Below are 13,926 nucleotides of genomic sequence, written 5' to 3' on the forward strand. Positions count from 1 at the left end.
AACCAGGGAATTTATTGAAAGTTCCCAGAATTTTGCAACCCAAATTGTAAGCTTAAATTGTTCCTGGTCCAAATAGAAGTCAGAAATATGGCTGGGGGTCTCCTTAGAGGTTTATTTGTTGTTGAATGTCTGCATAACCACATTTCCTGTTTTCATACAAGACCAACTCTGACCCTAACAGCCTTTTTGAAATTCTTTCCTCAAATCCTAGAGATCTGTTGATGAGGAGAAGAAAGAGCATGGTGATAAAGTTAGCAAGCTATTGGGTTGGATGTCCAGTGTGAAACCAGGCCAGAACAAAGATGGTAAAGCCAGCACAGAGGCCTCTAGTAAGCCTCAGGTAAATACTGTGTGCAAACATGCATTTACTGTTACAGATGTAGGACAATAATTTGAGCCTGTTTGCTATAGCAGGAAAATAATCCTGCAGCAACAGGAAATGTGAATTAATATGTGGATTATAATTAATTGAAATTTGTTGTAGGGGTTGATACATTTTTCGTTAGTGCAAATCAAGTTTGGTATTTTAAAGTGGAAATTACAAATTTTAGAAGCTTTTTAAAATCTCCAATACACTACAAGTTTTAATTTCCTGCTGTGAAGGAAAATTCTCTGCAACAAAAGAGTGATCAAATTAAGATCCTACATATGTACTTTACGGTTTCATCTCCTGTCTTTTTGTTGTACACATATTGTAGTTGTATACAGTAAATCATTACGCCCACAATTCTGTGTGTATTTTATATACTGATGGTTGTGCTCAATTTCAAGAATTTGCAATAAAAAAAATAAAAAATCACACAACCTTTCACTGTTACTGTATGTGCATAGTTCTAATAAATACAATGCTTTTAATACTCTTATTTTTTCTTTACCCTATTAGAAATTTAAGTTGGGGTCAATTCCATGAGCAGAAATTAATTTGCCCCAAGTTTGAATCATTATCCCATGGTCTCTGCCATCCTTGTGATTCCTCACTCTCAGGGCTTCTGTAATTATAACCATAACTCACAATAGAACCAAAGGTGACACAGTTGCACAAGCATTCCAGTATTTCAATATAACTTGATTATAAACACGCCTTACTCTTTGAAAATATACTGAACATTTTGCAGCATAACACTTTTTAAATGGAATCAAATGAAAAGTCATTTTTCTGCATAATATTATTCAATGGACTTTACATTGAAAAGGAATACATTGTGGATGCACAGATCTTATTTTGATAAGGGTAAATTTTTCTTAACCATTTGGCCTGGCCAGAAAAAAGTCAGTGCTCTAGTCTGACTTGCTATGACCTAGTTTCTCCTGGTCAGGTTCACGTAAACTCCTGCCACTAGGTTTTTTAAGTGATAACTATATGATAAGAAAAGAAAAACACATCAAAGAAACATTTCTGTGCAAATCCAATTAATGAAAATCAGGAACTGGATATCTAAGTTTAATAAATAGCACAAACCCCACTTAAATACGTTTTGTGAAACGTCAGTGTATATTATTGTGACTAATATTATACTACAAATTGGCATATCAGGGGATTAGAGTAAACATCAGTAATATGTATTAATAAGGTATACCCATTGTTATTTCAGGTTTCAATGGAAGAGATGGTAACAAAAAAAGAGCAAATTGCAGAAGCACTGAGGACAACACAGTTGATGCTAACTAAACACAGTGATAAGTGAGTTGAATTATCATTACGAATATTAGAGATTTTTAAGGCTGACTTTTGTACATGCCTCTGTGCACTGTAAATAATGCAATATTTCATATGCCTTAAATTATTTAATGATATGATAATGATAAGAGAACTTAAATGACGTCCTGATTTGCAGGATGACCGAGGAAGAGAAGCAGGAAGCCAAGGAGCAGCTGAAATCCCTCCATCAAGCCTACAGTGATCTCTCCCAGCAGTGTTCTGATCAGACACCGTCTGCCGAGCAGGTAAGATACTGGACTTAATCTCTAGCCCTGTTTATACCTGGTTCTAACATGCTGTCTTTGTCCTGATCTTGTCCACGTTCTGATTGTGCCCACATTTCTAGATAAGATTGTGATCAGATCTTATAAGTGTAAACAAACAAGATCAGGTCAAGATCAGGACAAGATCAGGATGAAGGACACATGTTAACAGCAGGTATAAACAGGGCTTCTGAAACGCTGGATTGGCATTTACAGTGTGGTGTGAGAAATTATGCACAAACAATGCCATCTACTGTTCAACTGCATGACTAACCCTGTTTCCTATATGGTCTCTAGCATGGGTTTCTCTTGTGCTACATTCATTGTCATCTTAAAACCACTGTATTGACTTCTGAACAAAGTGAGGGAAGTAGATTTCTCGAGAGTAGGGAAAATAGTTTTATTTTCAAAACCCAATGAAACTGAGTATGCTGTAAACATGCTAGGTCTAGGAGCATTAGTGTTTCATGTCACCCAGCCTCATTCTGACTTTTCACAGCCATCATTGAAACCAAGCTTCGGTGATCTCCTTTTCATTCTTACAGGTGGTCACCAACAACCAAATATAACAGCCTTGATGTGTCGTGTCTAACTTGCTCTCTTGTTTTGCAAGATAGTGAATATTCTGTTCACAGATGCATGCCAGCTTTTAGGGTATCCTCTTCTTCTTGCTGTTGAATCACACTGACACAGCCTTGCACTGTTGCGTATGAACTGTTAACATTCAAATGCCTGTCTGAGGGGTGAGTACATGTTTCACCTTGCTTTAGAATACAGTGTGAATTTGATTAGTATGTCAATTTTTCAACAATAATGTCAATTATAAATAAACAAAATGATTTTTATCATAACATTTTGGATTTTGAAATTTGATGCAGAATATGTCTACTCATAATGTTTAATGTATTTTTCCACAGGAGTTTCAGACCATTGAGGGCGTTCTCGAAGTGGGAAGTATAGAGGTCTACTCTGTGTTTAGCTCTGTCCAAAGCGGCCTGATCGACCATACCACTGGGCTCAGTCTCCTGGAGGCTCAGCTCGTCACCTCTGGCCTCGTTCTGCCTCAGTTCAGGATGTGTCTGGAGCTGGACGATGCTTTCCATCACAACCTCATTGACGAGGCCACCTGGAAGCAGCTCAGAGAGCTCAAGGAAGCCAACCAGAACATCCTGAGCCCGCCATTCTCTTCAGAACCTCTCCCTGTGATGGCAGCGCTTAGAGAGGGGGCCGTCTCTGAGCGCCTGGCCATGAAGGTTATAGAGATCCAGCTGGCTACAGGTGGGTTGAGGGTGTCCTACACGGGCGATGTACTGACCCTGGAGAGGGCCTTTCAGTTTGGCCTGATCCCTGCACCTCTGTACGTCAAGCTCCTTGAGAGACAGAACACATGGAAGGACCTGATCAACCCCGGCACGGCAGAGAAGGTCTCGCTTACCCAGCTGGTGCAGAGGAGCGTGGTGGATGAGGAGACTGGACTGCGACTGCTGCCGGTGAAGAAGAGCCACAATGGGAGCATAGAGTTGACATCCGGGAGGGAGATGAGTGTACTTAGGGCGGTTCATGAGGGGTTGATTGACAGAGAGACCACATTGAGGCTGCTGGGTGCTCAGCTGTTTGCAGGCGGTATCGCCGACCCCAAAACAGGCCGTAAGCTCACCGTAGAGCAAGCCCTGTCAGAGGGCTTGATCGATCAAGACACTGCCAGTGGGATACTGAGCCAGCAGGCCCAAAATGGAGGCATAGTGAACCCTCAGAATGGCAAAAGGCTAACGGTGGATGAGGCTGTTCAGTGTGATTTGATTAGCTTTAGCAGTGCACTCTTGGTGCTGGAGAAACAGAAGGGGCTCATGGGACTTTTATGGCCTCACTCTGGTGAAATCTTGTCCGTGTCCACCTCTCTGCGGCACGAAATCATCACCTATCAGCTCGCGTTCAAACTGCTCAGCAATAGACAGAAGATAGCTGCCCTTTACATACCAGAATACTCAGAGGTAGTGGATATTAACTCTGCTACTCAAAATGGTTTCATTGATGCACATACAGCAGAGGTATTGAAAACCATTGAAATACCAGATGTTTTTCCTGATGTTGTTGAGCTTAATGAGAGATTTTCTAACTGGCTGATGTTGAGGGAGCTTCAGATTGGAGGATCCCATCGCCCTACAGATGATAATGAGATTGATGATGAGAACATAAATACCCCATCTCCCATCGAGGCAAAACAGTTATTTATCTCATACCTCACACTGAATAGTTACATGGATCCAAAATCAGGACAAAGGCTCTTAATATTCGATGGACAGTTGACTAAAATGGCAGAACTTTTAGTTGACATTTCAGTAGAGACAACTGAAAACCAGGTATACAACACTGGACCTGGTGAGGCCACTTTTGGGGATATTTCCTTGAAAGAAAATATTTCTGAAGATTCAGAGATGTCCTTTGAAAGCAATACTGAGGATTTTGGATATTTGCACATTAACGAGGAAACGGATGGAACAATGAAAGACCACCGTGCTTCCAATTTCTTCAGGGAGGAGGAGTCAGATTATAATCAATCTGATAATAAAACCTTTTTTAATAATGTGGTAAAGATGGTAGCACAACATGGGACAGAGGAGTCTGCTTCAGCTATTGACTCTGTAAAAAATACCACACAGCCGGATTCTGAAATTAGCATCTATCAAAAGAATACAAGCAGTATAAGTCTAGCACCCATTGCAATTGATGCAGAATCCTCAGATAATCAACCAAAAGAGACTTTTAATGGAAGTTCAGCCACACAAACTCCTCCCACAGACATGAGCTTGCCCTCGGGTGCACAGGATTGCAAAAGGATGCTAGCACAAGATTTCACAGAGGAGTTATCTAGCGCTGTTAAGAATACCAGACAGCATGATTCTGATACAAGTGTTTTGTCTGATGGCCCACCACCCTGTGAAATTGGTTTAGAAACCTCAGATATGGCTTTATATAATCAACCAATAGGAGAATCAGACACACAAGCCATGTCGAAAAGCTCAGCCCCTACTAAATCATGCTCAGTGAATGGCAAAGACATGAGCTTGCTAGCACAATGCGTCACAGAGGAAGCATCTGTAGCTGTTCATTCTGAAAAGATTGCCAGACAACCTGATTCTAAAGCCAATGTTTTGTCTAAAAGCATTTATCAAAAGACCAGACACGGTACAAGCCCATCATCGTTTGAAATTGGTGTAGAAACTTCAGAAATACCTTCAGATCATCAACCACAAGAGACTGTCAATGGAGTTTCAGCTTCACAAACTGTATTGGAAATCTCAGCTCCTCCTGGATTGTGCTTAGTGAATGACACAGACATGCACCTGTCATCAGGTGCCAAGGATTCTAAAAAGGTGGTGGCACAAGGCCTCACAGAGGAAGCATCTGTAGAGGTTAGCTCTTGTAAAAATACCAGTACGAGCCCAGCGCTGATTGAAATTGATTTAGTCACCACTGAAACTTCTTCAGATAATCAACCAAAAGATACAGCCAATGGAGGTTCAGCCACACAAACCATTTTGGAAATCTCAACTCCTCCTAGATCCCTCTCAGTTGATTCTGAAAAGACCATCAGACAGCCTGATTCTGAAGCAAAAGTTTCGAAGAAGAAGATAAACAACACAAGTCTAGGACCCTTTGAAATTGATGTCGAAACCTCACAAATAGCTTCAGATAATCAACCACAAGAGACTTTCACTTTCAACGAAGGGTCAGCCAGACAAATCATTTTGGAAAGGTCAACCCACCCAATATTGTGCTCAGTGAATGACACAGACACGAGTTTCCCCTCAGCTGCACCGGATTCCAAAAGGATGCCAGCACAAGAGGAATATTCTAGCTATGAAAACAATGCACAACATTCCAAAAGGGAGGTAGCACACGGTTTCACAGACGAATCATCCATATCTGTTGACTCTGAAAATAATACCAGGCAGCCTTCCTTTGAAATGGGTGTTGTGTCTGACAGAATCTATCAAACCAACACAATGAGCACAATCCCAACACCATTTAAAATGGATTCAGAAACAGATATTGCTTCAGATAATCAACCTAAAGTGACTTTCAAGGGAAGTTCAGCCACACAAACCGTACTGAAAAGCTCTACTTTGTGCTCAGGGAAAGACACAGGCCTGAGCTTGGCCTCAGTTGCACAAGGTTCCCCACAACGTCCCACATATCCAGTGACACCTGGCTGTGAGACAGACAAGGACACCAACTTTGAGTCATCGCTATTGGCCACTGACACCCTTGACACAACCACAGCGTTTCCATGCACTGAAGAAGTAGTGTGGGACAATGAAGATGAGAGAGTCCTTGCGTCCCACCTTCTCAGAGCCCAAGTTGAGGAGGGTGGCATTTTGGATATAATCTCTGGGAAACGCTATGACCTTGATGCAGCTCTTGGTAAGGGCCATGTGGACAAGGAGACTGTGTTAGAGGTGCTAGAATTGCAGCTCCACAAGGGAGATGTCTTAGGGGAAGAGAGAAGCACAATGGCAACCCTGAAAGAAGCTGTGTCTAAAGGCCCCATATCCTCCCAGATGGCCCTGCAGATCATGGAACAGCACAGCCTGTTGGGTGGTGCATATGAATCCAAGTCTGGATGCACTATTAGTGTGAGTGAAGCACTGGATTCAGGGATGATTGATGATGATTTGGCTGTAAAGATCCTTCAATTAGACCCAGTACACAAAGCAATCGTCGACCCTGATAGACACTGTACTCACAGCATTTCTTATTCCCGGAGTCTGGGCCTCATAGACAACGACGAGGCTGAGAATATACGTCAGCATCAAAAAGACAAAAAGCTGGCGGTTTTGGTTCTTGATGACCCTGATGAGGAAGAAGGGATCGAGAACAGGAATAGACATGCAGGGGAAGATTTGGACGCAGAAGGAAACAGAGAACAGAACTGCGATTCGCAGAAGTCCTTACTACCTTCTTTCACCATTAGTCACAGGCCTGTATGTAGACAGATCATATCACCTATCCTGTCAGATCAGTTAACAGGGGGACGTGTCATCCATCAACTTGACACAACATCTTCATTAAGGGAAGATGGTGCCTCACAGGCCCCCATCAGTCCACTGTCAGACATGGTCCCTGGGTCTAGAAATTCCATCCAAAATTACATGTCGTCAAACAGATCAAACTCTCTCAGTTTGAGCGATAGTGGAGATAGTGGAGCACCTCAGCGCCAGGCCGAGGAATTGAGACAGACAGAGGAAGACAGTAGCAGTTCTCTGAGGAGAGAAACTGATCTGTCCTGCGAGGCGGTTGGCTTCACTCCGCATGATGGGCAGCTGGGAGCAGGATACCATGAGATAGTGGGGGACCAGACTGTCTGTCCTGTTCAGAGTGACTCGGGCGTGTCCTGCTCATCACATAGTGATCTGTTGTCTGATGAAAAGAAAATGGAGAATGTGTTGAACGCTGTTCAGCCGCCAGCCAGCCAGTTACTCAAGGAGTCAGACCGGAGAATAGATAGCTCATCACCAAGAGATTTGTCTGGTGATGTAACAAGCACGGTGTCCAGAGTCGTGGGTGTCAATGGGGATAAAACTGTAATAAACGGTGATGAAGTTTCATCGTTTAGCACTGTGTCACCTCAGCAACCTCTAGTGAAGTCAGAGAGGAATATTGGTGGAGATATCAAGCCCACATCCTCTCAAAACGAGCACAGTCAGAGTAAGCCCACCGGTCAGAAAAAGAGTCCAGTGCAGTTGACTAACTCCTCTGATTTAGCTATTGTATCCAATGTACTGAGCGTAGAAACAGGCAGTGACAATAAAGACAGCTATGATATAGGTGATCAAGAGCAGTTACAAACTGCTCCCACTAAAGAGATATTTAGCACAATTACCCCTGATCCGACACTGACTGATAAACACCTGCCAAATTCAAACTCTAATGTTAAAGCTAAAGCTAATGACAGGGTTGAATCAAGCAGGAGTGGTGACAGCAAACCAGGGAGACAAGAAGGCTCATCTAATGGTGGTCTCTCACAGATTACTGATCAAGCTGATTCAGCCACGGTGTCCGAAACATCACAGACAGGACAGACAAGTAGTGACAAACGTAATTCAGGTGTGTCTGAGAAGTTGCCCGATACAAGTTCGTCGTCAGCATCAGAAATGACCCCAGGGAATCCATTAAAGGCAAAAGAGCCAGGTATGAGATCAGATGTTAAACAAGATGAATGTGGTTCTTTTGAGAATAATCCCCAGCCGATGGCCGTTAATGCTCAACCAGACTCTCACTCCAATACACCCTCAACATCAGAAATTACCTCAGGGCATCCGGTAAAGCCTGGCCTCGGATCAGATCTTACATGTGATGGATGTAGGCAGAATCAATGTTGTGCTGATGAGAATCATCCCCATCTGATGACTGTTGATGTTCCACCAGACTCCATGACACCTGATAGTGTCCCACCACCTGTGTCGGCCATCTATACTGCTCTAAGGTCTGGTTTAGATGAGCTGGTGAGAATGAGAGTGGAGGGGGCAGATGTCGATGACGTGCAAAAGGCTGAGACCCAAGCAGTGGAGGACATCATCAACCTGATACAGGACAATCCACAGTCCCATGGGAGAGGTTTTGGTGATTTTGGTGAGGAGACAGATGCAGCTTCTGGGCTTATGAAAAGTAGTAGCCCAGATCTCCTCAGGGATCTGTTGAAGCAAGAGGCTTTCCGTTCAGGTAAAACTAGTCCGGTGGAAGAGGAAGGGGAACCACCCCATGAAGAAACCACTCCATCTGATATGACACAGATTCAGTCTCGGCTTCTGCAGGTTCTTCAAAGTGTATCCTCAAGCCAAGACCCTGCCGTGCTCAGAGATGTGATAGGAACCTTGTGCAGTATTCTGGATGGTGCTCCTCACGAGGACAGGCCACACAACCTGGAGATCATCCAGGAGGAGGGCTTGTCAGATGAGGCTGAAGGTGCCTTGGCAGATCCCATGGAAGCTCCGGACCTATTTCAATCTACAGAGGTTGAAACCATTTCAGACACAGGCAATGCTGATGCTGTTCAATCTAAAGTCAGGGTAAGTTTTATGTTCGAAACTCATTTAAATGCCTAGGAAAGAACTCTTCTTAATTTATATGAAATACAGTACCAGTCAAAAGTTTGGGCACACCTACTCATTCAAGGGTTTTTCTTTATTTGAACTATTTTCTACATTGTAGAATAATAGTGAAGACATCAAAACTATGAAATAACACATATGGAATCATGTAGTAACCAAAAAAGTGTTAAACAAATCAAAATATATTTTATATTTGAGATTCTTCAAATAGCCACCCTTTGCCTTGATGACAGCTTTGCACACTCTTGGCATTCTCTCAACCAGCTTCACCTGGAATGCTTTTCCAACAGTCTTGAAGGAGTTCCCACATATGCTGAGCACTTGTTGGCTACTTTTCCTTCACTCTGCCGTCCGACTTATCCCAAACCATCTCAATTGGGTTGAGGTCGGGGGATTGTGGAGGCCAGGTCATCTGATGCAGCACTCCAACACTCTCCTTCTTGGTAAAATAGCCCTTACACAGCCAGGAGGTGTGTTGGGTCATTGTCCTGTTGAAAAACAAATGATAGTCCCACTAAGCCCAAACAAGATGGGATGATGTATCGCTGCAGAATGCTGTGGTAGCCATGCTGGTTAAGTTTGAATTCTAAATACATCACAGACAGTGTAACCAGCAAAGCACTCCCACACCATAACACCTCCTCCTCCATGCTTTACGGTGGGAACTACACATGTGGAGATCATCCGTTCACCCACACCACGTCTCACAAAGACAAGGCGGTTGGAACCCAAAATCTCAAATTTGGACTCCAGACCAAAGGACAAATTTCCACCGGTCTAATGTCCATTGCTCGTGTTTCTTGGCCCAAGCAGGTCTCTTCTTCTTATTGGTGTCCTTTAGTAGTGGTTTCTTTGCAGCAATTCGACCATGAAGGCCTGATTCACACGGTCCCCTCTGAACAGTTGATGTTGAGATGTGTCTGTGACTTGAACTCTGTGAAGCATTTATTTGGGCTACAATTTCTGAGGCTGGTAACTCTAATGAACATCCTCTGCAGCAGAGGTAACTCTGGGTCTTCCATTCCTGTGGCGGTCCTCATGAGAGCCAGTTTCATCATAGTGCTTGATGGTTTTTGCGACTGCACTTGAAGAAACTTTCAAGTTCTTGAAATGTTCCGTATTGACTGACCTTCATGTCTTAAAGTAATGATGGACTGTCATTTCTCTTTGCTTATTTGAGCTGTTCCTTCCATAATATGGACTTGTTCTTTTACCAAATAGGGCTATCTTCTGTATACCCTCTCTACCTTGTCACAACACAACTGATTGTCTCAAACGCATTAAGAAGGAAATAAATTCCACAAATGAACTTTTAAGAAGGCACACCTGTTCATTGAAATGCATTCCAGGTGACTACCTCATGAAGCTGGTTGAGAGAATGCCAAGAGTGTGCAAAGCTGTCATCAAGGCAAAGGGTGGCTATTTGAAGAATCAGAAATATAAAATATATTCTGATCTGTTTAACACTTATTTGGTTACTACATAGGGGCGGCAGGTAGCTTAGTGGTTAAGAGCGTTGTGCCAGTAACCGAAAAGTCGCTGGTTCTAATCCCCGAGCCGACGAGGTGAAAAAAAAAAAAAAATCTGTCGATGTGCCCTTGAACAAGGCACTTAACCCTAATTGCTCCTGTAAGTCGCTCTGGAAAAGAGCGTCTGCTAAATGACTAAAATGTAAATGTACATGATTCCATATGTGTTATTTTATAGTTTTGATGTCTTCACTATTATTCTACAATGTAAAAAAATTAAAATAATTAAGAAAAACCCTTGAATGAGTAGGTGTTTCCAAACTTTTGACCGGTGGTGGTCATGAATATTATGTATTTTCAGCAACAGTACTCCACCCAGGATTATCTGGAGTGTGTGGGCAGACTTCAGGATCATGCAGATGTTCTAGAGGAGATCAGGAACGACCTGTCTTCCCAGCAGGGATCTCTGAGTAACAGTATGGAGGAGTTACACATTCAGCTGGATGAATCTCAGGTTTGTTATGACATACACAATGTAATAAAAGTATAGCAAAAATACTATACATATGCTTGAATACACTATCATAACTATGCCTCAGTGAAAGAATGTGCAACCTTGAGTACTTTCTAGCCACTTCAATTTCTCTCTTTATTTCTGTTTCTGAGTTTCTCCTCCTTACATTGAGCATCTGTCTCAATATTCACCCACTTCTTACATGTCACTTTCCTTTTTTCTGACTAAACTCACTGTTTCCAGTCGTTGGAAGCACATCTCTCTACACTGGCTAGCTTTCTGACCAGAGATCTGAACATAACCAAGCAGCTGCTAAAGTCTGCCAATGAGCTCGTTCCCACGCATATCCACCAAGATCTGGCTTCAGCCTTTCTGGAGTTGCAGCCATTTTTTGCAGACGTTAGGCAGATGTCTGCAGAAAGGAATGATGTTCTAAGGCAGGCTATTGATACAGGAAAGGTCAGTGTTTGTTTCTCATTGTTGTGATATACACATGTAGGATCTTAGTTTGAGCCAGTTTGCTACAGCAGGAAAATAATCCTGCAGCAACAGGAAATGTGAATTATTAATTAAGTGATTATAATTAATGGATATTTTTGTAGGGGTTGATACATTTTTCAATCGGAAGCCTTTTTAAACCTCAAATACACTACACGATCAAATTAAGATCCTACATCTGTAGGAAGTTGTGTTACTAAACTGCAGTAAATACAAAGTAAATACAGTGAGTCTTCATTGTGTTTTTCAGGCCCAGTTGGAGTCAACATACCAGGATCTCCTCAGTACCCTTGATAGACTATCAGGCTGTATTCATGAGAACTCTGAGATGGCCTGCAACCTCGACATCCTGAACACATCTGACACGGACACAGTGAAAGACATGATCCAGAAGAATAAGGTATATTTTTATACCTTGTTCTCCATGTTCCTTATTCACCTAGAGTTGTCAAACACAGTATTTGAAGGTTATATGGAACAAAAATAAATACAAGTTGATGTTGTTTTTCCCTAGAATTAACCAGTGGCACAATATATTATAATACACATTGCATCTATGCATTACATTTACACATCCAATGAGTTGTGTTGATTGATTCCTTCCACTTCCATGACCTCCTCTGGCTGTGTTTCTAGGGCATGGAGACTAATCTGTCAGGGACCCAGAGACATCTGGAGGACACTGCGTTTGACATCCAGTACTTTATCTCAGAGCATGCCCAGTTCCTGAGCCCGGCACAGAGCAAGCACCTCCTCAAGTCTCTCAGCGCCACCCAGCGGGCGTTTAAGGAACAGACGGAGAGTGTGGCCAACAAGAGACGCACCCTGGAACTCCACCTGGAGATCAGAGAGGACGAGAGTCAGCAGAAGGTTTGGACCCAAATGACTGGGCTTTGGGCCGTTGCACCTTTGAAAGAGTCGATTTCAGTTTGTTGAGAAAACTATGAAAATGTATTGGTTGAAGTGAGGTGAGCATGAGAGTAAAGTGTGGCTATAGTCCCGTGTAGCTCAGTTGGTAGAGCATGGCGCTTGCAACGCCAGGGTTGTGGGTTCGATTCCCACGGGGGGCCAGTATGAAAATGTATGCACTCACTAACTGTAAGTCGCTTTGGATAAGAGCGTCTGCTAAATGACTAAAATGTAAAAAGTGTGGTTGGTTATGTATTTATGGCTATATAAACTAATTATTGTCATTATATATGCTTTAGAATATCTATAACATAATAATGTATGTCACTAGAATTAGTTAAGTAAGATTTATAATGATGTGTTTTGAATGTGTTTTAATTAGAAATGACTCTATTGCATGTGTCTTTTAACAACACACAGACCACTGCTTGACCACTGCTTGACCACTGCCAAACGCTAACCTTTCTCCTGGTCGTGTTCATCTTTCACAGGCTTCAAGATGCCTTTGAACTCTAAACTCCAGAAGCCAAACTCAAAATGCATCTTCAGTGTGGGGACGTTTCCCCCACCATCTCAGTCAACACTAACACACTGAATGAATGTCCTGTTGCTGTCTACTGGACCCGTCCTCTTTCTTTACCAAGTTAGAAAGCTGGCCTGTTGAATGGCTACCATGTTTACAGCATACTCAGACCATTGTCCTAGGGGGTTGACAGTCTATAAATGTCCAGTACGATTAGTGTGTAACATGTAGTGTAAGCTAAGACCTGTTGGGTGGAGTGTAACAGAGTAACATTGCTCTCTGATGTGTGCAGTACATGGTGGAGAAACAGAAGGTTTTCTCGGACAAGCTGCAGGAGCTGTGTGACAACCTGACCAATACAGAGAACCGTCTGATAGGCCATCAGCAGCAGACCAAGGGTGCAGAGAGTGTGGAAGACCTGCAGCAAGTGCATCAAGAGCATCAGGTTCAGTAAAACATGCTGGTTAACTAGTCAATCAATTACATCTGAGCTTTAGAGTGTATGGCTACATATATCATTTTTTAAGGATTATGTCATAGCTACACATTTACAGTGGGGAAAAAAAGTATTTAGTCAGCCACCAATTGTGCAAGTTCTCCCACTTAAAAAGATGAGAGAGGCCTGTAATTTTCATCATAGGTACACTATAGGTCAACTATGACAGACAAAATGAGGGAAAAAAATCCAGTAAATCACATTGTAAGATTTTTTATGAATTTATTTGCTAATTATGGTGGAAAATAAGTATTTGGTCAATAACAAAAGTTTCTCAATCCTTTGTTATATACCATTTGTTGGCAATGACACAGGTCAAACGTTTTCTGTAAGTCTTCACAAGGTTTTCACACACTGTTGCTGTTATTTTGGCCCATTCCTCCATGCAGATCTCCTCTAGAGCAGTGATGTTTTGGGGCTGTCGCTGGGCAACACAGACTTTC

At 42.5% G+C, this 13,926-nt stretch overlaps 1 protein-coding gene across 1 annotated transcript in view; it reads left to right on the plus strand.

Annotated features, from left to right (window-relative positions):
* LOC121547101 (dystonin) overlaps window positions 1-13,926 on the plus strand; it is a 198,177-nt gene that overhangs the window by 110,077 nt on the left and 74,174 nt on the right. Inside the window, exons 36-44 of the mRNA XM_041858211.2 lie at window positions 212-340; window positions 1,593-1,681; window positions 1,836-1,944; window positions 2,880-9,032; window positions 10,905-11,057; window positions 11,301-11,516; window positions 11,806-11,955; window positions 12,192-12,425; window positions 13,280-13,432. Coding sequence (XP_041714145.2) covers window positions 212-340; window positions 1,593-1,681; window positions 1,836-1,944; window positions 2,880-9,032; window positions 10,905-11,057; window positions 11,301-11,516; window positions 11,806-11,955; window positions 12,192-12,425; window positions 13,280-13,432 — 7,386 coding nt within the window. The remainder of the gene's footprint in view (window positions 1-211; window positions 341-1,592; window positions 1,682-1,835; window positions 1,945-2,879; window positions 9,033-10,904; window positions 11,058-11,300; window positions 11,517-11,805; window positions 11,956-12,191; window positions 12,426-13,279; window positions 13,433-13,926) is intronic.

Source organism: Coregonus clupeaformis, chromosome 31 (genome assembly GCF_020615455.1).
Source record: "Coregonus clupeaformis isolate EN_2021a chromosome 31, ASM2061545v1, whole genome shotgun sequence".
NCBI lineage: Eukaryota > Metazoa > Chordata > Actinopteri > Salmoniformes > Salmonidae > Coregonus > Coregonus clupeaformis.